Source organism: Scophthalmus maximus, chromosome 13, assembly GCF_022379125.1.
Source record: "Scophthalmus maximus strain ysfricsl-2021 chromosome 13, ASM2237912v1, whole genome shotgun sequence".
In the NCBI taxonomy this organism is placed as follows: Eukaryota; Metazoa; Chordata; class Actinopteri; order Pleuronectiformes; family Scophthalmidae; genus Scophthalmus; species Scophthalmus maximus.
Window position 1 is genome coordinate 1,782,501 of NC_061527.1, and position 27,191 is coordinate 1,809,691.

A 27,191-nucleotide genomic window follows, 5' to 3' on the forward strand; every position below is an offset into this window, starting at 1 on the left:
TGTTGAAAATGTCTCAAATGTGTAGATTGATATTTACATTAACACCAATGCAAACTTGTAATCCAACATTTACTCATATATATATATATATATATATTTTTTACTAGAGGCAAATTTTTGGTACATTAATCCCAGTCTTGTGAACACGATGCGGCAGGAACAAAATAATTTCTGGCGCAAACGTCTCCCTGGACCGAGGTCAATTTGATCTCAAAAACATGTTTTGGGCCATAATTCAAAATTCACATGCTCATTATGACAAAATACACTTCAGAGTTTCCACTATCTGAGTCTGGACTCACGTGGTGGATGTAAACTGATCGTATTGTGCCGTACTCACCGGGTGGCTGCTGTTTCCCTCCTCGTACAGACAGGCCTCGATGTAGTGGGGGAAGGTCTCCGACCAGCCGAACTCAGAGCAGTTGCGACTCAACTTCCCCAGCTCTGTGGACGAACAACGCACGGTCAACGACTGGAAGAGAAGCGCGACTGACTGACGCTAGAGAATCATAAGGAAACGTTAAACAAACATATATATAATAAACTGGTGTTTTGGATCCAATTTCCTTCATTTCTCATTGATGTATTACATTTCTATAGTGACAGTCACTGAAAAAACATTAACGGTAGACTGTAAATAAAGATGGACGACATGGCAGCTCCCCAAAAGTGAGGCCAAATCATCATGGTCGCCCCCTGGTGGCTGGCTGCAGTACAGGTGATAAGCCCCGCCCCCTCCATGTATGCAGATGGGACATGGAGATGTTTTGTGTCGTGTGAGGTCGTTCTTATCACACGGATGTTTGTTTGGGACGTCATGATTGACAGCTCAGTATTAGTCGAACGTGTGTGGGCGGGACCTCGACGCGTGCTGCGCAGGCTCCAAGATGGCCGCGCCCGTACACGCTATATTCAAGCTTTGTTGTTGTCCTCGTGATTGGTCGGGGGGGGGGGGGGCGGGGCGGGACCTCGACACCCTGCAGACACTGATGACATCATTTGCTGCAAAAAGCGTGGGAGGAAGTGGAGACATGTCGTCCATCTTTACAGCCGACGGGCGTCTCAAACTGCATACAGACACATAACACCGATGCCGTTCACTCCAAGGTTTAAAAACACCCGTCGCTGCGAAGCTGACGGAGACTGTGACTGAGAATGAGGAGCCGTTGACAAACCGACCGTAGTCTTCTTCGCTCATGAACTGAGAGAAGAGTTCGGGACAGTTGACCTCCACCACCTCGCCGATCTTCGCCGGCTGCCAACACGTCAGGTTGTCCCACATCCACGGGCAACCTGCGGACACAAGCAACACCAGCGTCTCGCTCACTGGCCGGGGAACGAAACGGGTTCCGACGTGTTTGCCGTCGCATCAGAATCACGGGTCGCTGAGACGTTCGTACGCCAACGGATATAAAATGTAATTTGACAAATAAACTAATGGCATGTCTGCCACGTGTTACTAACCCACAACCTGTCCACTTGGTTTTTGTTGCTACAGGTTTTAATTTTAGGAATAATAAAGACAGAGAGAGAGAGACTAAAGACAACATTTTACGTTTGACGATCGCTCTTCTACGCTTTTTGCCGTCTGTCGGTCTGATCTCCCCTTCGTCCGTCATCTAATCAGAGACGCCTGTCACTCACTGTCTCCCAGATCAACCTCCATTTTCTGCATCACCATCATCACCATCATCATCATCATCATCACCATCATCATCATGGTGATGATGGTGATGGTGATGATGATGATGATCTGCTGCTCGCCGGCGAGTCGGCCGCGAAGAAGAGTTCTCGTTATCTCCTGTTCATTCTCTTAATTGGCTTCTGTTTGAACGGTTTAGACAACACGCTGTGGCTAGAAAGAGGGAGGAACCGACACACACACACACACACACACACTCATAAATTACGTACCATATTCCGGATCGTTCCCAGGGTCGTCCGAGGCCATCATCTCCATGCACTTCTCCTGCTCCCTCTTGATCACACAGTTGGTGGGGACCTGCTGGCTCCGAACCTGCAGCGCACACACACACACACACACACACACACACGCGCACACACACACACACACAGAGAGAGAGATTACATCAGACCTGGAGTTAAAATGGATGAGCCCGCCTCATTAGCTTCACACCACCGTGTGTGTGTGTGTTGTGTGTGTGTGTGTGTGTGTGTGTGTGTGGGGGGGGGGGGGGGGGGGGGGGGGGGGGGGGGGGATCTTTTTTTGAAAACACTCAGCCAATTAAACGAAGCCTTTCGCTCAGAGCTGCTGGCTCTTCCTCTCCGACCCGAGGAGGGGGCTGATACTCTAATGACAACAAGGTTCTCAGTCGTGCACCGGACCGGACCGGACACACACACACACACACACACACACACACACACACACACACACACACACATCAACCACCCCCTGCCCCCACACCAACCTGTAGCCGGGGTTAAAGTGGGCTCATCTGGTTTTTATATTCTCTTCTAGTCCAGAAACTTCCCCCTTGTGTTTTTCATAAATAAGGGAACTCTGGGGGATTAATATACTGGATTTAGTATTAAAGTAATCGATAAAGTACAATTACAAATTTCAGAATCGGAGAAACATCAGTGTTAGAGATCATGCGTTGCTTCTTTTCTGTCCTGGTGGTTTCATGTGGGCCTCTCCAGATTATAAACCTGGCTGTAGTCTGGGGAGGGGGAATATTCCAGCTCCAGCCCCCAGTCACACACAGAGGCTCGTTCAGCAGGAGCTGGATTATGGATAATCCAACTACTAACATGACAGAAATCAACAACGTCTGTTCGACTGACTGTACTTTCGTTATCACTCGTAAGAATTCTCTCAATCTCTTTTCATTTTGTTTTGACTCGTCAAAATTTGTGATTACATTGTGACTCGTGAGATTCAAACTACTTTCACCGTTTGTGTGTGCGGAGTGTCAGCTATCGACAATTTAACTCTGACTAGTCATAAATTATCTACGACGCCATTCCGACGTTAATTCGAGGTATGTTGAATTGAGTTGCAGAACTCCATCACGTATAATAACATTGAATTGTAGATACCTATAATGAGAAACCAATGAGAGTCTCCGGTCTCTCGTGGCCGATGCTGGCGGGAGGAAGGGGAGGGGGCGTGACGGAGGTGTGGGTCATCTGCTACGTAGATGGCGTCAGTCGGCCAGACGCCGCGTCACGGCTTTACGAGGCGACGCAGGGGAGCAGTTGACTGTGCACACGCTGACGGCGGCGGCGGCGGCGGCGGCGGCGGCGGCGGCTGCTTCATACACTGAAGATTTACTGGAGCAATAGAGGCTCGGTAGTTTTGGGGCCATTGTGTGGAACAAGTGTCCACACACACACACACACACACACACTCTCTGTCCTTGTCCTCAGAGATCGCCGGATGATTTATGTGCCGCGCCCACGGCAACAGCTCCATTACTGCGGCGGCTCAGACGCAGGAGGTGCGACGCAGTAAAACTAAAGACGGACGACGTGACGGAGTCGTACAGAGGAGCAGAGGACGAATAAATCACCGTGACTGTTGTTCCGTCCGCCCTCAACACATTGGTTAGACACCGTGAAGGGGTTGGGAAGTAAGAAATCGCTATACATGTAGCATCAGCAACTGATCCAATGGAAAAGAAGTTTTCAGTGTCTTTCAGTTCATTATTTTCCACCTGAAGGGCGAATGAATGATAATCTATAATGTTAGAACAAGTCGTGAACGGGTGGACGCGTCTTGATATACGAGTTAATGTTGTCTGCACGCGAACACATTTTCTTATCGCCTTTTGGATTGACACCTGTGACGTCATCTTCCCGCAGAAGACCAGTGCTAATTTTTTTTTCGTGAAAACATTTTGAGTGGACGTAACTTTGGAAATATTCAGAATCTGACGGAGGGCCTCATTCGGTAGCCCTACGGGTTCATAGGAGGAAATATGTAGCGAACTTGATCTGAGGCGCCAGGAAATATTACACAATTTTCAGCGAAAAGCCGTACGCAACGTCACGTGAATGTCTCGGATCGCCTTGTTGTTTCGGTTCATCTGGACCTGAACAAACAGCAGACAAACAAAGTTAGCCGAGAGCTGGTGAAGAAAGTTAGCTATTAGCTGAAGAGCCAGGAAGTCAGAATGTTAGCTATTAGCTGAAGAGCCAGGAAGTCAGAAAGTTAGCTATTAGCTAAAGAGCCAGGAAGTCAGAAAGTTAGCTATTAGCTGAAGAGCCAGGAAGTCAGAAAGTTAGCTATTAGCTAAAGAGCCAGGAAGTCAGAAAGTTAGCTATTAGCTGAAGAGCCAGGAAGTCAGAATGTCAGCTATTAGCTAAAGAGCCAGGAAGTCAGGAAGTTGGCTATTAGTTGAAGAGCCAGGAAGTTGGTGCAGACCAAAACAAAGCTAAAGGGAAGGTGAGGGTCGGAATCAAAATTCATTTATGTTACTTCAAACGAGCTTGTTGAGTGAACAGACTATCGTTTGCTAATAAAGATGAATAATATAGATAAACTGTAATGATCCCAAACTGGGAAATTCCGGAAGCGTTAGGTGTTGCAACTTTAATAACTTGTAAACATTGTAAGAGTTTATTCTTCTGCTGCTCCCGATTGGCCAGAACGCACAAATTAACGCTGATACAAATGACGGATTCAGATTATGTCGTGTTAACGGCGATAACGCGTCCATACGGGTTTTCAAAAAAGGACGAAATCCACGAGAATATTTTCTAATTGCATGATAATATTGTAATTTGAGCTGTTTACATTGGCCTCATCTTTGTTCTCTGTCGTCGTGCTAGCTTGATAAACTCTTAGCCTCACAGCAGTAACGTTAATATCAGCCTCCGTGTTGCTGTTGCCTAGCAGCCGTGTGTTCCCACTGTGTGAATTTACTAATTGAGCTTGTTAATTCTGTTATTTACTTGTGAGGCCAAGCTCCACTTCTCTCATTGCTTTTTTAAAATTATTATTTTATCATGGCACATTAAATATTTAAAATAAGCTTATTATTATTTCCACTGAGATGGAGTAAAGTTGTTTTTTAATTAAAGGAGAAGCTGATGTTATAATCCACTTGCAGATAGATTTGTGGGGTTTAGTGTGTAATGGAAACGGGATAAAACAGCTCACTTACACCTCAAGGTGCAATTGGTTTTTAGTGGGCCACTAAAAACAAGTAAAGCATGAAAGGAGATCACATCAGCGCCTGCTTGTAAAAAAGACAAACAACTCACATTAAAATATCTAGTAGCTTTACAGGGCTTGTGTTTAAGATTTATACGGAAGAAAACCCCCAATTTAAAGCTAAAGTGTGTAAAATTTAGAAGCACTTATTCACAGAAATGTAATATATTGTCCATAAATCTGTGTTCATATATATATGTTAAATATAGTTCATGAGGTGGACCGTCCTCCGTGTGAGTCTCCATGTTTCTACGTCCTGTTGAATACGGTCGTTGAACTAAACGCTCCAGAATACTTCGCGTTGACGTTGAACTTTCAGACGCTGACGGAAACAGGAAATGGAATCGGCGGTGCGCCAACATAAAGTGTCCCCTGTCGGTCGCTCAGTCGGTCGCTGTTTGCAACTTTACCACCAGAGGCCGCCAGAAAATTACAAAATGACACACTGGGGATTTAAATAAATACATGTGTACATGTGGACTATGTGTCTTCAAGGTAAGGAAAGTAAAACCACTCCGTTGAAAGGTATTGCACATCCATACAGATGTTTATTTACCATATATTCATATTTACATTTATTTTACATTGAATGTGTTCTAATAGACAGGTGATGAGCTCTTCTGACTATTTAGAAAAGCTTCTTTCCCACTTTGGAATTACACACAAATTCACCGAAAGCTTGGATGTCCCAGTTTTCCACCAGCCCTTAAACACAGCACATGTTTGTTAAGATTTTTGGAGACTCAAAACTCCACACTCTTTATAAATTTATTCCCACAGGAAGCTGTTTGAAAGCGAACTTTACTACATCTGCGACGTTGAAGCAAAAACATTGGTGAGTAAAATATGAATATTAATTCAGTTTGTGGGCGTTTGTAAAACAGTTTTACAGTGGATTTGAACACTACCCAAAGCTACGCACAAACGATTGTACGCATTCGTAACTCTTGTCTTATCGCTTGTGGATCATGTGATAAACATTTTTCACCATTTTGAGACTAATTTCTCTCAATAGAAACATTAGTCAGTGACTTTACAGTCAAATGATCTGTGCAGTGTTAAATCATTTAATTATGTCATACATGCGACGCCACCGATACGTTTCACGTTTGTGCGTTTGAGATTTAGCGGCGAGCTGCACAAAGGTGAGTGCATTGATTCAAGTATTAAAAGCATCAGTATGGTTTTAAAACCTGCAGCACCGGTGATTCATTGTTTCATGTTCCAGAGACTCGACCGCTCTTTCGACCTCCTCAATCCCGACAGACGACCGACGACAGGCGACGGACGACGGACGACGGACGACGGACGACGGACGACAGACGACGGACGACAGGCAACAGGCGACGGACGACAGGCGACGGACGACAGGCAACAGGCGACGGACGACAGGCGACGGACGACGGACGACGGACGACAGACGACGGACGACAGGCAACAGGCGACGGACGACAGGCGACGGACGACGGGCGACGGACGACGGACGACGGACGACGGACGACGGACGACAGGCGACGGACGACAGGCGACGGACGACAGGCGACGGACGACGGACGACGGGCGACGGACGACGGGCGACGGACGACGGACGACGGGCGACGGACGACAGGCGACGGACGACGGACGACAGGCGACGGACGACGGACGACGGACGACGGACGACAGACGACAGGTGACGGACGACAGACGACAGACGACAGACGACAGACGACGGACGACGGACGACAGACGACAGGTGACGGACGACAGGTGACGGACGACAGGCGACGGACGACGGACGACAGACGACAGGTGACGGACGACAGACGACAGACGACAGACGACAGACGACGGACGACGGACGAAGGACGACAGACGACAGACGACAGACGACAGACGACAGGTGACGGACGACAGGCGACGGACGACAGGCGACGGGCGACAGACGACAGACGACGGACGACGGACGACAGACGACAGACGACAGACGACAGACGACAGACGACAGCTGACGACAGCTGACGACAGGCGACGGACGACAGGCGACTGAGGACAGACGACTGAGGACAGACGACAGACGACGGACGACGGACGACGGACGACGGACGACAGGCGACGGACGATGGACGATGGACGACAGGCGACAGACGACAGGCGACAGGCGACGGACGACGGACGACAGACGATGGACGACAGACGACAGACGACAGACGACGGACGACGGACGATGGACAATGGACGATGGACGACGGACCGTGAGAGAGTCCAGGACGGTCTGTGGCAGAGAGGGAGTTTTACAGTTTCTCTTCCTCTGCTGTGAATTAGCATCTTATCTGTCGGCACTCGATCACTTCATTGTCTCTAATCAGGTCAGACTGTGTGTGTGTGTGTGTGTGTCATTTTGATGCAGCTGCATAACCACATTTTCATGCACCACATGTTATCGCCGAACCTTCCGTGTAACCTCAACATAGAACACACACACACACACACACACACACACACACACACACACACAAGTTCACACTCTTATTATTTTCAATTTATATTTCTATTTATTGTAATTTTAGGTCCGTATAATATATTTATATTCTTGGAGCAACTGTAAGGATTAATATCGAATTTCTGATTCTGATCTATTTGTACGAATATACATATAAGCCCATATTATCTGTTGGCCGAAAATATATCGGCTGATATTATATCGCTATCTGCGTTTTTGTTTGCCGATATGAAAACTTTGATTTTACAGAGTTAACAGTGGAAAAAACATGTACATTTATATTTACATTTAAAAAAGATATATTATTTTCTCAATTCATGATCTGGTTGTATTTTGTTTTTTCTTTTTATTTAGAGTTATTTATTTTAAAGTTTATGGTTAAACTGTAAAATATCAAGCCTCAGTCACATTTCTTTGTCACAAGGGTTTGATAACGACACCTTTTTCCTTTTAATATATATACCAGCATGTTTATTGTAAGCAGAATTTTTTTACTCCCTAAAATCCGTCAGGCTCTAATATTTATATATATAGACGAGAGATGAGAGACGAGAGAGGAGACGAGAGACGAGACGAGAGACGAGAGGAGAGGAGAGACGAGACGAGAGACGAGAGACGAGAGGAGGAGACGAGAAGAAGAGACGAGAAGAAGAGACGACAGAGACGAGAGGAGAGGAGAGGAGAGGAGAGACGAGAGACGAGAGGAGAGGAGAGGAGACGAGAGACGAGAGACGAGAGGAGAGGAGACGAGAAGAAGAGACGAGAAGAAGAGACGACAGAGACGAGAGGAGGAGACGAGAAGAAGAGACAAGAGACGAGAGGAGGAGAGGAAGATAGGAGAGGAAAGGAGCAGATGAGAGGAAGGGAGAGTAGACCAGACGAGAGGAGAGGTGAGGAGATGAGAGAAGGAGACGAAGAGAGGAGAGGAGGGGAGGAGATGAGGAGACAAGGAGACAGGAGAGGAGGCGTGTGGTAACAAGGATGATCTCCCTCCTCCCAGATTCAACCGACAGGAATAACGTTGAATAAACGATGAATAAAAGACGAGGCTGCGTCCTCATCTGTCGTTTCCCGCCTCGCGCCTCATCGGTGAATTATTGATGCCGACACTCGCTCCCTTCGACGAGCGTGAATCGCCGTGCGAGTGCAGGAAGATCTCGCCTGAATTCATTCATTCACCTGCAGCTCCGCCTGCGTCACGGACCGACAAAGACAATGAGAACTAACTATTGGAATCATCTTACCGTGGTGAAGAGGAGGATGGCGAGGACCAGCTGGCCGACGTTAGCGGCGGACATTTTGAGTTTTGTCTGCTCCACCTGGATGAGAAGAGAAGCAGAAGGAGTTGGATGTTACGAGGCGAGTAGTCGACGACGCAACACTTCACACCGAAGAGCGTCGTGTCTGAAGTTGTGGAAAAACGCTCCGTTAGCATCTGGACCTGCCTCAAAGTGAACACGTGACACGTGCAACTAGTTCCCCTCCTCGAGTATTTTAGTTCATGATATATTAGTGACCCTTAAATGGATAAAGTGGTCGACGATGGATGGATGGAAGATTTCTCGTGCGATTCTGCAAAATTTGATGGAAACATGAGTCCCAGCCCCCCCAGCCCCCCCCCCGCTGCAGAGCACTGTTCGTCTGTTTATTAATAATATATTAATATTCAACGTTTTGTGCATCCAAATTCGCACTTCTTTGGGTCCCACCGGCCAAGTTTGGAATAGATGGAATGAACGTTTTTTGATTAAGGCCAACAAAATACATACACAGAGATTCCTGGAATTATGATTATGACTCCCCCATAAAGTAGTTTGTGATATTTCTTGCATTTGACAATCCTGCTGAAGAAATACAGGCCGTCTAATATCTGAATTTAAATGAAAAAGCAGTTTGAAATCAGAAAAAGAATACTCCACTGATGCCTTTCATTTCACTTCCACTCACAGCAACTGTAGGAAACCGTTACAGAGATACACTTCGCCCATCAGCCGCCCGGCGTTACAAACACACAGAGCGCGTCACGTTGCGTCTGTTACCATGCAACCGTGTGCACGTATCTTTGTGTGTCCTCACACACACACACACACACACGCAGCCTGACTGCAGGACCCGGAGGGGGTTTGATGCACGAGCGGAGCCAAGTGGCAGGACCGAGCGCTCGGGCCTCGTCCCACAGGGAGAAGTTGGCAGCTCGGTGTTTCCTCCTCCGCCAGCGACAGGCCCCGCCCCCTCCTGTCCTGCCTGCCCCGTCGTCAGGAGCAACAGCTGAGAGGGCTGCTGAGTCTGGATCCCGACTGGACCACGTGGGACCCGGATCCCCCCCCCCCGCTCCGACGCCTGCTCTCTACTGTACATCGAACGTCGCACGACGTGACAACAGTCTTGACTTTCAGAGGAAAAACGCGTCTTAATGTGAGTGTGAACGCAGCAACACAACACAACCCTTCATTCGTATTTTGATGGAGTGTGTGGCACAAACACACACACACACACACACACACAAATGACAAAGCACGACACGACAACATGAATGTGAGTCTGCAGCTCTGCCAAGGCCCCCAGGTCGACTGAAAAGCTTTCCCGCTGAGTGGCCGAACACAAACCGCCATTAATTCTTCTTCTTCTCTTTTCACAAACCACTGATGGTATCTCAGCCGGCCACACTGGGCGTCGTATGTGTGTGTGTGTGAAGAACAGGTGAACTGTGAAGGAGTTCTCACACGTTACTGGAAGGTTTCATAGAAACGCGCCCCACCCCAACTGCATTGTGGGTCCGTTGCTCTTCGCTCCGTCAGAAGTTGAGAAAGCAGGAAGCGAGCCGATCGAATCACATGAACGCACACGGTAGCATGGCGTGTTAGCTCTGAAGCTACGTTGCGTGTCCCAGGGCGGGGAAACTGTCCCGTGTGCACGTGTCCATCCATGACCTCCTGTGAGTTTGAAAATAATGTGCTATTTATATTATCTTTTACCAATCGAGCTGATTAGGGCAACGCCTGTGGGCGGAGACATACACACACACACACACACACACACACACAGAGATACACACACACACACACACACACACACTGTCTCCGATTTCTCTTGTAAAACAATAAAAAAGCCACGTCTTATTGCACCGTCTTAATTTAAGAAAGAAGATCTGAGCTTTGCAAACCCTTAGTTTATAGTGTGTATCTGTGTGTCTGTCTGTGTGTGTGTGTCTCTGTGTGTGTGTGTGTGTGTGTGTGTGTGTGTCTCTCTGTGTGTGTGTGTGTGTGTATCTGTGTGTGTGTGTGTGAGTGTGTGTGTGTATCTGTGTGTCTGTCTGTGTGTGTGTGTCTCTGTGTGTGTGTGTGTGTGTGTGTGTGTGTGTGTGTCTCTCTGTGTGTGTGTGTGTGTATCTGTGTGTGTGTGAGTGTGTGTGTGTATCTGTGTGTGTGTGTGTGTGTGTGTGTGTCTGTGTGTGTGTGTGTGTGTGTGTGTGTGTGTGTGTGTGTGTGTGTGTGTGTCTCTCTGTGTGTGTGTGTGTGTGTATCTGTGTGTGTGTGAGTGTGTGTGTGTATCTGTGTGTGTGTGTGTGTGTGTGTGTGTGTCTCTGTGTGTGTGTGTGTGTGTGTGTGTGTGTGTGTGTCTCTGTGTGTGTGTGTGTGTGTCTCTGTGTGTGTGTGTGTCTCTGTGTGTGTGTGTGTGTGTGTGTGTGTGTTAGCGGCAGCAGCTGCTCAGGACTCTCCTCCCCTGGGCTGTAATCAGTGGCTTAATGAGTCTCAGCGGCTTTCATGTTCAACACTGTCAGCCCAAGAGAGTGTCGCGTTTTGAAGCTCCGCACACATAATTAAAGAAAACACACACACACACACGCACACACGCACATTTCGGACACCGGCCTCCATCGGCCTCAGAGTAAAGTTGCACCCGAGAGGAGCGAATGAAGAAAAAGAAGAAGAAGTAGCTGAAAGAAAAAAATCTCTCTCTTCAAGTTTGTGTCAAGAGACACGATTGCTCTCGGGCGGGCAAGTAGAGGCGAGAGTTTCTATTTAACAATCACTCACCTGAGACAAGCAGCCGGAGAGCAGAGAGACGGGAGGAGACGGACGGAGACGGAGGGAGACGGACGGAGACGGACGGAGACGGACGGAGACGGACGGGGGACGTTGAAGGAGAGAGGGATCGTGAGGTGTTTGTCTTGGTGGGACACCGGGGGGCGCTCTGTCCCCCGGGACGTGTCCCGTCAGGCTCTGACAGCTGCAGCAGCTCACCCCCCCCCCTGCCCCCCCTTCAACCAGCGCGACTCCTCGTCATCGACGTCGAACACGCGCCTCACAAAAGAACAGAAGAAGAAGAAGAAGAAGACAATCTCCAGAATCCTCCTTCATCATGCGACGGCGCAGGACTCGTCGAACTCCCACAGAACATCCACTTGTAAGTCGCTCGCGTCTATATTTAACCCCGAGGAACTATGGGAGGAATTAATATACACAGACACGACTTAGTCTTCATTATTTTCTTTTGGGGGGGAGGTGCACATATTAGAGAGAGAGAGAGAGAGAAACTGTCCTGGTTTCTCGCTCCCATTATGTCCCGTTTTTTCCCACAATCCACTGGGGAGCCGCGCGGCCACAGAACGCACGCTTCAGAGAAAGATATAAGGAAAAAGTTGAACCGGCCTCGGGAGCAGTGGAACAGCTGGGTCGCGTCTGGTTCGTCATCGAGGATCAAACTCATCCAATAACGGTTCAAACAGAAATCACAAGGTGATGTCACCGAAACCGTCCACTGCGAACGTCAACCGGTGAGAGGATTGACCAAGATTTTGGGGTGTAGCCTCTCAAGCAACCAGTGGAGTCGCCCCCTGCTGGTCAAGACAGAGAACACAGGCTCCAGAAACACTGGCTTCTTCTTCCGCACCCGCGGACCACGTCCATTTTCATGTTCAGTCTACGAGTCAGACACAAAAATGTCCGTCTGATGCGTTCGCGAGTGGAAATTTTGAATATGGACGTTTCTGCTTTTCCGAAAAGACAAAAGAGGCTCGAACGACGTGCACGCCCGGTTCTCCTGCGCCGCGACGCTCGGCCCGTTTACTTCCTGCTCCGCGAGCGCATCGGGAATGTGTTCCACAACACCGCCGCTACATCAGCTCGTGATCCGTCCCTGTTCTTCACGCGGGGCGACACAGTGACAGACTTTTTGTGTCCTCGCCGATGAGCTACAGGGTCCGGGTTTCTGTTTCTATCATCCGACATTCGAACGGGGAAAATCCAAGTGTAAATACGCACAGGTGTGACAAAGAAATTTTGCAATTTGGTGACGGCCGGCGGGGGAACGCAACAGGGTTCCAGGCTTCGGGGCTTTCGTTGTTGTTGTTGTGGTCTTACTGCCCCGGCCGGGTCGCGACCCACGACTCCGGGGTACGAGAGACCGATACGACAACCACGAGGCCGACACCTCGCAGGGGCAGATGACGATCAAGAGCCAGGGCTGAACACGGAACACGGGACACAGGACCGACAGCTAGCCCAACGTCAGCCGGGATAGGCTCTGTGATTCTGAGCTGTCCCGAGCCCAGAGGCCCCGGATCCCCTCTCCACCTTTTCTTTACTCCCACGTTCTGCTGCTCGTCCTTCCCCAAACAATTCAACCCTCAGTTTTCATCCGTTGCACCGACGTCTGGTTGAGTTTCTGAAAGCAGACGTCATGATTTGTTTGACTCGTGGACGTAACTCCAGTACGTTTTTCGGGGGGGGGGGGGGGGGGGGGGTTTCCTCATTATTGGACTCGTCCCACCCGGGAACCAGTAACGACATCATCTCCATTTATAGACACTTTTGAACCAACGCTGATAAACTCTTCGTGACCTTTTCCAGCTTGTATGAAAATCAGCCTTTTCCCAGTCATTGTTTTTTTGCGAGGCAGATGCTTCTTGTGAACAACAGACTGCTCTTTTGACTCACACATCTCAGATCTGGTTTCATTTAGTGGAGTCCAGGTTCGTTACACGAACGACCCCTGCCTCCGTTTACCGTCGGTTGACGTCAGCGGCCTCGGGGCCGCGAAAGCTGTTTTACAACCGACTCTGTGCATGTTTGTACGATGTGGTCACGATGGACAACACAGTGACACCGGGTGAAGCAGAGACGCTGTGTTGATGCTTCCTCTTCCGGTCGACATTACTGCCGTTGTGTTTTGTGATTTTCTGTTTTGCCGTTCGATTTTTTTCTTTTGCCGTTTGGTTTTTCTGTTTTGCCATTTGTGTTTTGGTTATTTACCGTTATGTTTCTTGATTCCTTGTCGTGTTTTCCTGTTCGTCACTGTGATTTGCCCTTCACGGCCACCGTACGACGCATCTCGCATCATTTATCCGTTGCGGCCGCATGACAGCAACGAATAAGCATCACGTAACAATATAAACTGTATCAGATCCTGAGGAAATGTTTTTTTTTTATCTAAACCTTGAGGGGGATTCTTGAGGAAATGAAGAGCGACTCAGCGTTCGTCCGCGCGTCTCCGCGATGTGACATCGAGCAGCTCATGACACTGGGTGTGTTACAGAGCTGAGGCCTGACGTCCTCCCTCCCTCCCTCTCTCTGCTCGGGCCAGACGACACCACGAGGCCAATCGGCCCATTTAAAATGTCCCCGTCGCTGAGATGATGTGAAGGAGCCGGGAGGAGCTCGTCCACTCCGAAGGATTCGTCTCTGGGCTTTTAGCAGCGACACGTCACTGACGAGTGCTGCAGATGTGCTGGTATGAACAGGATCGTGCAGTTCGCCAGATGTGATCTGTTACAATTACAAAAGCACACACACACACACACACACACACGTGCTCTCACATGAAGGTGACAGGATTGGAGAAACATCTCCCACAGCGAGTCCAAGCACTGATCTCACTAGAGCTGCAAAAGTGAACTGATTACTAATCGACTACTAAATTAATCGCCTGCTATTTTGATAATCAATTAATCGGTTCAAGTAGTTTTTATGGGGGAAAAAGTCCAAATTCTCTAATTTCAGCTTCTTTATTGTGAACATGTTCTGGTTTCTTTGCTCGTCTGTGACAGTGAACTGAACATCGTTGGTGTGTGGACGAAACAAAACATCGTCTTGGTGGTTTTGGGAAACCCCCATTTTATGAACCAAACGACTGATGGATGAATCGGGACAATAATCGTCAGATGAATCGATAATGAAAATAATCGTTGGTTTGCCGCCCTATAGATCTCATCGCAGTTTTCCTCCTCAGCGGCCGTCTGGCCTGGAGTCAGGGCTCGTGGCGGATGAGACTCTCAGTCCATCACAACTCTTCTATGAATGAACCTGCAGCTGAGCAGTCGGACACGTCAACAAAGGTCTCAGCACCAACGGACCGATCAAACTGAGGAGATATGAGTTACCAAAGACACGCACGCACACACACACACACACACACACACACACACACACACACACCTTCCTGTCTGTCAGTCAGTCAGTCATGCACATGAAGCAGTGAGAGGCACTGGGAGGAGGAAGCCCACACACAACAGCTGAGAGCTGAGTGAAGTGTGGCTGTGATTGAGCAGCCTCCCAAACCTTCTCCACACAGGCAGGAGGAGGAGGAGGAGGAGGAGGAGGGGGAGGTGGAGGAGGAGGGGGAGGTGGAGGAGGAGGGGGAGGAGGAGGAGGGGGAGGAGGAGCAGGAGGAGGAGGAGGGGGAGGAGGAGGAGGAGGAGGAGGAGGGGGAGGAGGAGGAGGAGGGGGAGGAGGAGCAGGAGGAGGAGGAGGAGGGGGAGGAGGAGGAGGAGGAGGAGGAGGAGGAGGGGGAGGAGGAGCAGGAGGAGGAGGGGGAGGAGGAGCAGGAGGAGGAGGAGGGGGAGGGGGGGAGGAGGAGGGGGAGCAGGAGGAGGAAGAGGAGGAGGAGGGGGAGGAGGAGGAGGGGGGGGGGGGAGAAGGAGGAGGGGGAGGGGGAGGGGGAGGAGGGGGGGACAGAAAGCAGCACTTGTGATTCCATGACAGTCGGATTCTTTTTACAAGGTCACTCACAGCTTCTTCTTCTTCTTCTTTTGTTTTACCCCCGAAGGCCCGAGAGCCTCAAAACTACTAAATTACATCAATCGCGGAACAGCAAGATGTGTGTGTGTGTGTGTGTGTGTGTGTGTGTGTGTGTGTGTGTATGTGTGTGTGTGTGTGTGTGTGTGTGTTAGTGATGTAATGATAAGGAAACTGTGCATTGCATTAAAATATGATGAGGTGTCATCACTCCGTCATGATTCAGTATCCGCCTAAAACACACTTCGAACCTCCCCATGCATGTACATGTACACACACACACATATATACGTGTGTGTGTATATATATATATATATATATATATATATATATATATATATATATATATACACACACGTATATATGTGTGTGTGTACATATATACACTATATATACATATATATGTGTGTGTATATATACACACACACATATATATGTATATATATACAGTATATATATATACATATATATGTATATATATACAGTATATATATATACACATATATATACAGTATATATACATATATATGTGTTTCTCATCGTCTCCTACAAAACGTCCCTGTCGAGGCTCAACGTTGGTCCGTTTGCGGTGATTGCGCAGAGAGCTGCGCGCTGATGGAAGCGGGAGCCTCGGTCCTCGCCGCAAGATCCGCGGCGGCGTGCGTGATCGCGACGGTCTCCATCCACCGGCCTGACCGCGCGCAACGCGACGCGCAACCTGCAATTTCTGATTCATCGATCACTGACTGGAATCTTCTTACCACTTCGTGTCCGGAGACGCAACAACTCCTGCGCGCGGTGCAGGATCCTCCGAGCTGCGGGAGATGGAGCCCGCAGGGGGCGCGCGGGGGGGTGGAGGTGGTGGTGGTGGTGGGGGGGCGGAATCAAACCCTCCTCTCGCGGGGCCGAGAAGGTGCAACACTCCCCGGTCCGGTGGCTCCCGGCAGCGCAACTTCCACCCGACACGCACGCGGGACCGTGAGCTGCGGGACACTGCGTGAGCTGCGGGCTGTTCCCGCAGGATGCGGCAGTTTCCTCCGCTGGTGGAATATTGTGAAGTCTGCGACTCCGCTGCCCCAAGGATGTTGCTCGCTTCGTCTCAACACAAGAATGCACCGAGCATTTCAACTACTGCCCCCCCCCCCCCTCCCTCCCTCTCTCTCTCTCTCTCTCCCCCCTCCCTCTCTCTCTCTCTCTCATCCACACACAGACGCTCACACATGCGCAAACCCATTTTGTCACGATACATGATGTGAATGAAATGTTAAAATAATCCGGTCAAACCAGATTCAACAGAGGAAATGAGACGGAAGTGGTGTGTGTGTGTGTGTGTGTGTGTGTGTGGTCCAGAGGTCAATGATACGTTTCACCAGATTGTGTGTGTGTGTTGATCTTAAAAAAAATTCTTGGATCCTCTAATGAAGAGGAAACCTGAACCCTCTTGAACTCAAAGGTCATGACCATGGAGGGGGGGGGGGGGGGGTGCTCAGGGCTTCTGCCTTTTTTCTACCCGTAGTTCATAGGTCATAGGTCATTGACAGCTGAGAGACTGACTCATAACTGAGCCCTCTACACGCGACGCTCGCTCTCCTCCACCAGTATCCATAACGACAACAAGTCCAGAGACGAGGAGCATCGGAGCTCGTATGAGTCTGTGTTGGCTTTAATATTTCAATCAATCCCATTCTTCGTGAAGATTCATACAATATTCTTAGACATAGCCTTCAGAGTCAGATTCATGTCTCACTGCTGTGATGTTGTGTGAACAGGCGAGGAGGAAGAGGAGGATGAGGAGGAGTCCCTAAAAGCATATTCTCTCTCCGTCTTCCTCACTTGCTCCGTGATTGATTTAAAATTCTGCTCTGAGCGGCTCAACACGCATCTGTCGGTTCACACACACACACACACACACACACACACACAATAAAAGATTCACTGGATTAACATGTTAATGTTGAATAGTTTCAATCCCGAATTTCTTCTGCGACATGGAGGGAAAGAGGAGACGGAGCGGCGGCGGCGGCGGAGGAACAGAAGCAGGAGGCGACTGATATTATTTCAATTTGCTCACATCAGAAAAAGAAAATGGCCAAGCGGGGCCCGTGTTTGATGTGCGGCACGTTTCCGTTTCTCTGCTGGAGCAACGACACAAAAGTAAAAGAGAAAGAGAGCTGCAGGTCACTTGTTTCGTCCACCTCTCGCGCCAAAAATGTATTTTCACAAATTTTTTTTTATCATCACATTGAAAATCAAAATTTCATTCTGCTTATGTTCCAGTCCTCCCACACAACTCGAATCTGCCTTCATCTTCCACCCTGAGCTGCAGAGAGGAAGACGAAGATGTATGTGATGACACACACTCACACACACACACACACACACACACACACACACACACACAGACACACACACAGACACACACGCAGGCCTGAGCCGCTCTGAAGGAATCGTGATCGGGATTCGAGTGGATTGGCCTTCGACGCAGTGACATCATCACTAATTGATCCCCTTTTGAGTTCTGAAAGATGGGGTGGGGGGTGGGGGGGGGGGGTGGTAGTGATAGGCTGCTGTATGTGGTTGCCATGGCAACTGGCCCGTTTCCAACGCAATAGGGATGTGGAAGCTGGGGGTTAATTGGGGATCTTGTTGGGGGGTGGGAATCGTGGGGGTTGGTGTGTGTGTGTGTGTGTGTGAGAGAGAGAGAGTTGTCTGAAAGGGAAGAGAAAGAGTTAAGAGAAAGAAACACAATCCATCACAACGCAGACAGCGAAGGGGGCGGAGCTCTCTCATCTGCACGAGAACACGGATGTACTTAAAACGCCTGAAAAACTTTTTCTGGGCCGAATGGCCCAAAAAAAATAATAATTCTGGGATTCAAAAAAATGTCAATACTGATTCATCAGACGATATTTATATATATATGTGTATATATGTGTATATATATATATATATATATATATATATATATATATAATAAAAAGATGATGTTATTCCTAACCTTATGACCTTACCTTAATGTCATTGAGAAATAATCGAGGCTTAATATTTTTACAGTTTAATCATTAATAAATACAAAGAAAAACCCAAATACAACCAAATATTTAGAACTCAAAGGTAATATATAAGCATAAACGGAACCTGTTCACCACAGAAGTGGAGCCCTGAGTCTCCCACAGCCGCAGACCTGCAAGTTTTCCTGAAACGTGTAAACAAGAAAAAAATTTAAACTAATGTATGAGGCTTCATAACAAGTCATTTCCTGGTTCTTGAACGCAGCTTATGTGAATACGTCTGATGTGAAATGATGCGAGAGGAGATTGATTGATGGACGGTCGGACGGCCACTGTGAATGTTCAGGAATGTAAATATAACACATCTTCCTCGCTCCGGCAGCGGGCCCTCCTCCTCCTCCTCCTCCTCCTCCTCCTCTTCATCACGCTTGTACAGTAGCAACAAGGGCAGTTGAAATCACCATGGCAACAGGGTCTCTACAGTACCTGAGAGCGAGGCTGTGGAGACGGCGGACGAAGAGGGACGGAGGGAACGAATGGGGCCGGGGGCCTCTCACCAGATTAATGAAGTTCTGGGTGGGAACATTTTACAACATGTCCACTTCACACGCTGAAAGAAAAGAGGCCGGTCGGGAATTCAGCGAGCAGATTAACTTCTCCCCTTTCACTTGTAAACGTGTGTGGAACTGTTGTTCTTCCCTCTCCGTTTGGGGTCACTATCGTAACTTAGCATATTTGTGAATGACGACGTGAGCAGACGAACCAACGTAGTCAGTAAATCTCTCGGGGGAGCATCATTCCAGAGCAGCGGTTCCCAAACTTTCTCTCTGTCACATGTTCCCAGGAATTCAATGACCTCGCTGAACTTTACGGCCTGTAAAGTAAAAAATCTGAGTCAGTCTCTGTTGGCTGATTATCATTTGACCACAATGCCCCAACCCAGCGTTTATCCCTTATGAGGAATTTTACTGTAAGTTTAATTAATAATAAAAAAATTGGGGGTGGATAAAATACTGAAAACAGGACATTAAACTTAGTGGATCAGTTGCTACCTCTGTCTTCTAAATGGTTAGCTTCTCTTTGGCTGATGTCAGATGATAATGATGATGGTGATGATGCTCACAGCTGATTTCAGCCAAAACAACAAGATGAACAGTAAATTTCTCCTTCGTGTTAAAATCTGCAGTAATTCTGTGTTTGTCGTTTCATCAAAGACCAGAGAGGAAAAAAACAGAGAATTTGTGGTTGTGTCCTTTTGTGTCTCTCCGTCAGTAATCCAGGTCTGCGACGGTTCTGTGATGGTTCCAGACAAACGGACATTTACTTTGTCGGGTTCTTCTGGCTTCGCAAAAGCAACAAGGCTCCTTCAAAGTCCTCGTTCTGAGGGAACACAGGGTTGAAGGAACATAGGGTTGAGGGAACATAGGGTTGAAGGAACATAGGGTTGAAGGAACATAGGGTTGAGGGAACATAGGTTTGAAGGGACATAGGGTTGAAGGAACATAGGGTTGAAGGAACATAGGTTTGAAGGAACATAGGGTTGAAGGAACATAGGGTTGAAGGAACATAGGTTTGAAGGAACACAGGGTTGAGGGAACATAGGGTTGAAGGAACATAGGGTTGAGGGAACAGGTTTGAAGGGACATAGGGTTGAAGGAACATAGGGTTGAGGGAACATAGGTTTGAAGGAACATAGGGTTGAGGGAACATAGGTTTGAAGGAACATAGGTTTGAAGGAACATAGATTTGAAGGGACATAGGGTTGAAGGAACCTAGGGTTGAGGGAACATAGGTTTGAAGGAACATAGGGTTGAAGGAACATAGGGTTGAGGGAATATAGGGTTGAGGGAATATAGGGTTGAAGGAACATAGGGTTGAGGGAACATAGGTTTGAAGGAACATAGGGTTGAAGGAACATAGGGTTGAGGGAATATAGGGTTGAGGGAACATAGGATTTAGGGAACATAGGGTTAAGGGAACATAGGGTTTAGGGAACTTAGGGCTGAGGGAACACAGAGATCAACCTTTTTTCCCGTTGTGAATTTGTCCTGTATCCTGTAAACTCGACAAATTAACTTGTCTTTTCATTACTTTCTCCTGCAAAGTGGAACATTGCTCATCTACGTTTCTTTCCTCGACAGTCGCCCGTCAGTGACGACGTGTTAACGGCTTTGTTTTGTGTTTCGTTCCCCCTGAGCATGACCTGACAGGCGTACAGTAGGAACCAACCACCCTGAAGGAGACATTATAGTCAACTATTTTAACGTATTTTCTTTTTCACAGGAAAAATTCATTGCTGTCATGAGATTTTTTGGGTGTATTTCTGATTTGCTTTTTTTTCTCACGGGCTGAAAACAGGCGTTCCCGACCCGTGACTCAGCCGATGTAATCCCGACCCCCTGAAGAAAGTGTCTCACAAGAGAGGAATGCCTGAGTGATTAATGAAGTGTTAAGGAAGTGGCCCTTCAGTCTGATGATCAGGCCACGTCTTAGTCGGGTCCTCGCTGACAGAGAGTGTGATTTAGAGTGTGAAGTCAACAAGTGACTCACATCAGGCCAGGCCAGATATTCTCTCACCCCTCTGTGTTCTTGTTTTCTTTGTTGAGTGAGTGACTCATCCCCTCGTACAGATCAATGAAGATCACCACATGGGTCCTCACAAACCTCCCCGCTCTTCCCGCTCGCTCCGCCATTACCATGGAGACTCTGGCGAGCGGCTCCGTCTACACGGCGGGACTCGTCGGAGACACGCAGCGCTTTCCAGTGGCGCACTTTGGCACATACACCGACAGTTCTTCAATTAAGGAGGTGTCGGAAATAGATTCCTCTTCCTCCCCCACATCCAGACCGTCCAGCTCATCGGCTTCTCTCCTTTCTACCCTCGTCCACGTCTTCACAGTTCAATGTTCGTAGTCTTGTCTTTCGAGAGGAGAGGTCCCATCCTATATTTCCCCAGTGTCGGGTGGGTAACAGGTTTAAGACAAGTTCACATGGTGACGTGAAAGTCCAGAGGGAACATAACGAGGCACCAGGGAAATAACACGAGCAAAACAAGTAAAATCGAAAATCGTGAGAAGCAAGTTGGTGCGGGCTGCACGGTGGTGTGACGGTTAGCGCTGTCGCCTCACAGCAAGAAGGATCTGGGTTCAAATCTCGGTTTAAACCAGCGGCTTTCTGTGACGAGTCTGCATGGGTTTTCTCTGGGTTCTCCGGCTAAAGCAGATGGTAGATGATGGATGGATGGATGGAACAGTTGGTGCAAATATGGAAAAGATTGGGGAGAATCGGGGGCATTCAAGGGAGTTTTGGGTCCCCCGGAAAAGGGTACTGGAGGGCCTTACATTGAACCATGGGCTTTGTAAGTTCAAATGAGGGGGGGTTCTCACAAAGTTGCTGTAGAGAGTAGACCAACGAAACCAGAGGTTTTTAGGGGGCCACTCTCAGCTCGGGACCCAAATTGCCAGATGCAACGACCCTGGAGACAATTGATAGTGAGGTGAAGTGAACCCGACTTATTTTAGCAGATAAAAGAGCGTCCGAGGACGATACAGACGATAAAAACCAGCAAGTCATTCACAAATGAACCCATATTTGCTTGTTTGCCAGTAGGATTATGCAAAAACTACAGAACAGATTTCCACTAGACTTGGTGGAAGGTTGGAACCTGGACCTTGAAAGAATCCGTTACATTTTGGTACAGATTCAGACAAAAGTGGCAGATCTTTCTTTCCAGGCCCACGTCCAATCCTTCCACCAAGTTTCGTGGAATTCTGTTCTGAAGTTTTTTTTGCGTAATCCTGTGTGGCGCAGAGGAACATCAGTCGCCAGAAAGAATCTGTCAGTGTCTGTCGTCCTTAGTAACCATTGCTTGTTATTTTGATCCCGTATCTGTGGGGTGTCAAGAGTCAGATGATTTTTTTTTTCGTTTCATACACACACAGAGGCTTTAAATAACCCGAAAAGAAATAAAAGTAAAACTTCTCTTTAGCAGTCGTGTATTATCACAGACAACACGATAGGTCGCTTCATCATCAGCGTACGGTGGTTTGTTCCTCTGTCGCCCCTTTGCTTGTACCAGTAATTATCTCCTCTGTGATCGTCTCGTTGGCTTTATGAGGAGCCGGAGCCTCGGTGAACCCAGACATGACAGCATTGTGTGTGTGTGTGTGTGTGTGTGTGTCTCACAAATCTGTTGTGGCGGTTGGTTGCTCAGAGCTCTGCGACCCCGCAGACAGAAGGGAGCATCTACCGCCGCATTCTACATCCAGAGAACATGATGTTTGCGACATGATTCGACCCGAGAGTGACGAACTACACGTCTGCGCCGGAGAACGGGAGCGATGACTGGGGGAGGAGAGGAAGAAAAAAAAACGGCTTCAGAGACAAGCAGAGCGCAATTTTAACATCAGCAATCCAAACAATACCACGAGCGACTCTCGCTTGATAAATAAAACACCCAGCTCCTCCATTAATTCTACCTCCAGGGAGCTCGACGGGCCGCGGTGAGAAAGGATGAACGCGCCGCAGCGGAGCACATTGCTCAGTGTCTGCATTCAGTGTGTGTGCGCGTGTGCGCGTTTGTGTGTTTGTGTGTTTGTGCCAGCTCTTTCTTCCCACGACGAAGTAATTTCCTAAATCTCAGAGGATGTGAGGAGAATAAACAGATTTTTTTTCACCCGCCGAGCCATCAAGTGTTTTTTTTCCCCCGTCAGTCGATTGGATCGCCCGTGTCAACTGTCACTCAGTCAAGATGAATTTCCCCAGAATATCCAGAGTCGTGCAACAGAAATAACGGCGGCTAAATGAGACGCTGCAGAGATTATTCCAGCCCATCGAGCGGCGCCCCGAAAAATCCAATTAATCCCTGGGACGTGGAATCTGCTCTGCCTGCAACTTTTGACAAGTTACGTGCCCGAGTATTAAAAGTGGACAGAATCCACACAGTCCAGTAAATGGTACATAAGGAGAAAAATAAATGTTTTTCAAGTTGTGTATTCAATCAAAGCCATGACAGGACAAGTTACATTTCTTCATATCTTAAATATTCCACTGTGATGATTGACACTTTTTTTCCCCACTCAAAACTCAAATCAAAAAGGCAGCACTGTGTATTTAGTGTGTATGTGTGTAAATGCATTAGTCCACATAATATAGAACTTTTACATAACTGTTTTTTACGACTGCAGAGACATAAATAAGACATAAAATAACCACAAAGAGACACAAACAACCACAAAGAGTACGACTCAGAGGTTTTGGCCCCGTGGTTAGCACGTCCATCGCCCACGTCACGAGGCTGCGGGTTCGAGCCCCGACTGGGTCATTCAAAAAATTCAACAACAAACCGTTTTTATCCAAAACTGCAAATCAATTCTGCAAAAATTTACAAATCAGGCGATTTTATAAGCAAAATCTTATCTTCAATAAAGAGCCTCACACGGGGCGCAGGGGGCCGTCCCAAGTTTCACCATGGTGGGCCAAATAAACAAATCCTTTTCTTATCACATCTTGTCCTATCTTTTTTGGTTTCTTCACACCGTGTTTTTCAGCTTTTGTTGGTGAAGGTTTGTTGTTTCCACTGAGCGACGAGTTCATTTTCTCAGGCAAAGGTTCTGTTGGTCGGGACGTGGGCTGCAGTCTATTTGAAATGGAGATTCTGAGCCGCGTCAGTTGCCTCTTTCATCCTGTCCCTGAAAAATGCGACGCGCTGATCTCATTATCCCGCTCTCCTCTCGGAGCACAAGACAAAATCAATCCGGGGGCAGAGGAGGGGCGAGAACGCCACCGATTCTTGGTCTCCTTTCACAATGGGGGAGAAGAGGCCCCTACAAGTGGGGGAGAAGTGTGTGTGTGTGTGTGTGTGTGTGTGTGTGTGTGTGTGTATGTGTGTTGTGTGTCTGTGTATGTGTGTTGTGTTGTGTGTGTGTGTATGTGTGTGTGTGTGTTGTGTGTGTGTGTGTGTGTATGTGTGTTGTGTTGTGTGTGTGTGTGTGTGTGTGTGTGTGTGTGTGGGCTTGATTTCCTTTCTGGCAGCTGCTGCTTTTCATTTATCTCAGTTTGCTTTAGATAGAAAATCAGAGCTATAACAAACAATCCGCTGATTAATTAATTCTCGAAAGTTACTTGGAACCTCTCTGTGTGGTTACGCAAGAAAAGAATGAGCTACATTTTTCCAAATTCAACGGAAGTCATTGGAATTAAATTGCAGTGTTTTACATGAGAGTATAACCGCTTTCGTATTGAACTTGAGTTACAAGATTAAAACACTGTGGCTGCTGAATCATATCATTTTATCATCTTTTCAGATGCATTAATGCACAAGTAGTAATTTAAATTTCAACATTCGATACAAAGACTGTAAATAAAGATGGACGACATGACAAAAGTGAAGCTAAATCACCTGGATCGCCCCCTGGTGGCTGCCTGCAGTATAGGTCGTAAACCCAGCCGCCTCCATGTTAGCAGATGGGACATGGGCCCAAAAAACTCAAACTAAACTTTAAAAAAGAATCAGGGTAGACGCAAAAAAGATGTTTTTGCAAAAATGGTTTCTGTAATTTTAAGTAGTTCTTAGGTCGGCCATCTTTTTTTCGCTTCAACGGCAAAACAGTTTGTTGGGACACAGCCGGGGATATGCTTTGTTGACCAATCATTGACCCCAATCTCCCACCTCCACCCAGATGTTTCTCGACGACGGAACAATGTCACCCGAGAGGACAGAAATTACTCTCATGACAGTTGGACTGTAATAAATTATTCTAAAGGGTGTTTTTGTGTGTGTGCGTGTGAAAACGATTATGTTTTCTCAGCTGTGAGAACCACACAGAGCGGTTGAATGCGCCACCAAAGGCACTTTTGAAAATGGAAAAAGAACCACTTAACAATATGAGTAACCTAAAGAGTACACAATCTATTGCCACTGATGTAAAACTGACAGTGAAGGAGGAAGATTACAAAATATTAATATCACTGCTTAGGTGAAAAACTCACCTGTCATCCTTATTTCAGTACTTTCTGTTGAACACCACCGGATGCTCTCATTGCTGAATTCGGCAGCAGGTGGGGAGAGACACATGTAGCTGCTAGTTAACCAATTACAGTAAATGGCGGGTGAGGGCTGTGTCTCATTTGCCAGTGTAATGGGTTAAAGTGAGCTCACCTCAGCGGGCTGTTTGTACGAGTTGAGTGTGTTGCAGGGAATCCCTGGTTTTATTCCCCGGTTGTGGTTGCCGTGGCAACCATCGGCCGCATGACCAAAAGTGAGCTACTGTAAATGTCCTCGCCCGAGAAGGACGAGAGCCGCGGCTTCGTCTCCTCGTCTCCGCTCAAAATGCTCCTGGCAAAATTAGCAACTGTACGACCTCTGAACCAACTCCCCCTCATCCAGATGCTTTGTTGGTGATGCAGGCAACAAAAAATAAAATAAGAAAAATATGAAAGAATTTAACTGTCAGGAGTGAAATGCTGAATCCTTTCTCTTTTAACTGTGTGACTGTAAAGGTAATGAATAAAAATGAAAATGATAATGAATGTCAAGGTTTAGAAGATATTTAGAAATCGACTTTGCATATGTTGCATGGGTATGACACAGTAGAGTGTAAAGAAAAAACTATGAATTTAAATATTAGTTATCTACAGCTGAAAGCCCCAAGGTGAGTGTTAGCATTAGCACAACCACCAACGCTGTGATAGCCACCGCCAGCTACAAGCTAACAAGCAACATGAGATAATAAAAGATGTTAACTAAACTTAAAAGATCTCGGTGCACGACAGATTTCCTTCCGACTCCTTCTGGCTCAAACTGAATTTTCTCCAGTTTTTCTTTCCCGGCTCACGGAAGCCATCTTGTTTTTTTCACCACTCAACCTATGTGGGAAAAACATAGTTAATCAAAATATTGGTCTCCTGGCCTTTTTTTTTCAGCATAGAATGTAAATAAAGATGGACGACATGACAGGTTAAAAAAGTGAAGCCAAAACCTATTGATCGCCCCCTGGTGGCTGCCTGGTCATAAACCCCGCCCACTTTCATGTCAGCAGATGCAACTTGGACCGAACTAAAAAAGTCAAAGAACACATCAAATACATTTTTTCAAAAGTTGGTTTCCGTCACTTTGGGTAGTTCTTATCACACTGACGCACAATCAAGTGATATTCTTTCTTTTTTATTCCTTTGAATTGGTGATTGGATGTTATAAAGACGGACTTAGTCGTCGTGATTGACACCTGAGACTGACTGACTGTATCGCTGGGACCTGGATTACGCGCATTCGACGCCATGATCACCACTCTGCATCCGGGATATTTCGCCTCCATTTTCTGAACGGCGGGAGGAAGAGGAGGCGTGTCGTCCATCTTTGTTTGCAGTCTGCGGTCTGGAGGTGAACTTTAGAAATCCCAGGCAGCACATTACGGCTCGTGTTCTCCGTTCATATTGACTTGTCTCTGCTGTAATCTCATTGGGATAATGGACTTGTGCATCAGACTTTATGAGTCTTATTT

General features: G+C 47.5%; 1 protein-coding gene across 3 annotated transcripts in view; it reads right to left on the bottom strand.

The window, feature by feature from the left end:
* adcyap1r1b (adenylate cyclase activating polypeptide 1b (pituitary) receptor type I) overlaps positions 1–16,794 on the bottom strand; it is a 25,611-nt gene extending 8,817 nt beyond the window's left edge. For 2 of the 3 annotated variants that reach the window (XM_035648425.2, XM_035648426.2), the window contains exons 1-5: positions 16,441–16,794; positions 8,909–8,983; positions 1,915–2,017; positions 1,180–1,293; positions 341–444 (exon numbers count right to left, since the gene is read on the bottom strand). In XM_035648425.2, coding sequence (XP_035504318.2) covers positions 341–444; positions 1,180–1,293; positions 1,915–2,017; positions 8,909–8,962 — 375 coding nt within the window. In that variant the 5' untranslated portion in view covers positions 8,963–8,983; positions 16,441–16,794. Of the gene's footprint in view, positions 1–340; positions 445–1,179; positions 1,294–1,914; positions 2,018–8,908; positions 8,984–11,701; positions 11,944–16,440 lie in introns of those variants that run through there. The other variant, XM_035648427.2, reaches the window with a different exon arrangement.
* Between the last annotated feature and the right edge of the window lie 10,397 nt (positions 16,795–27,191).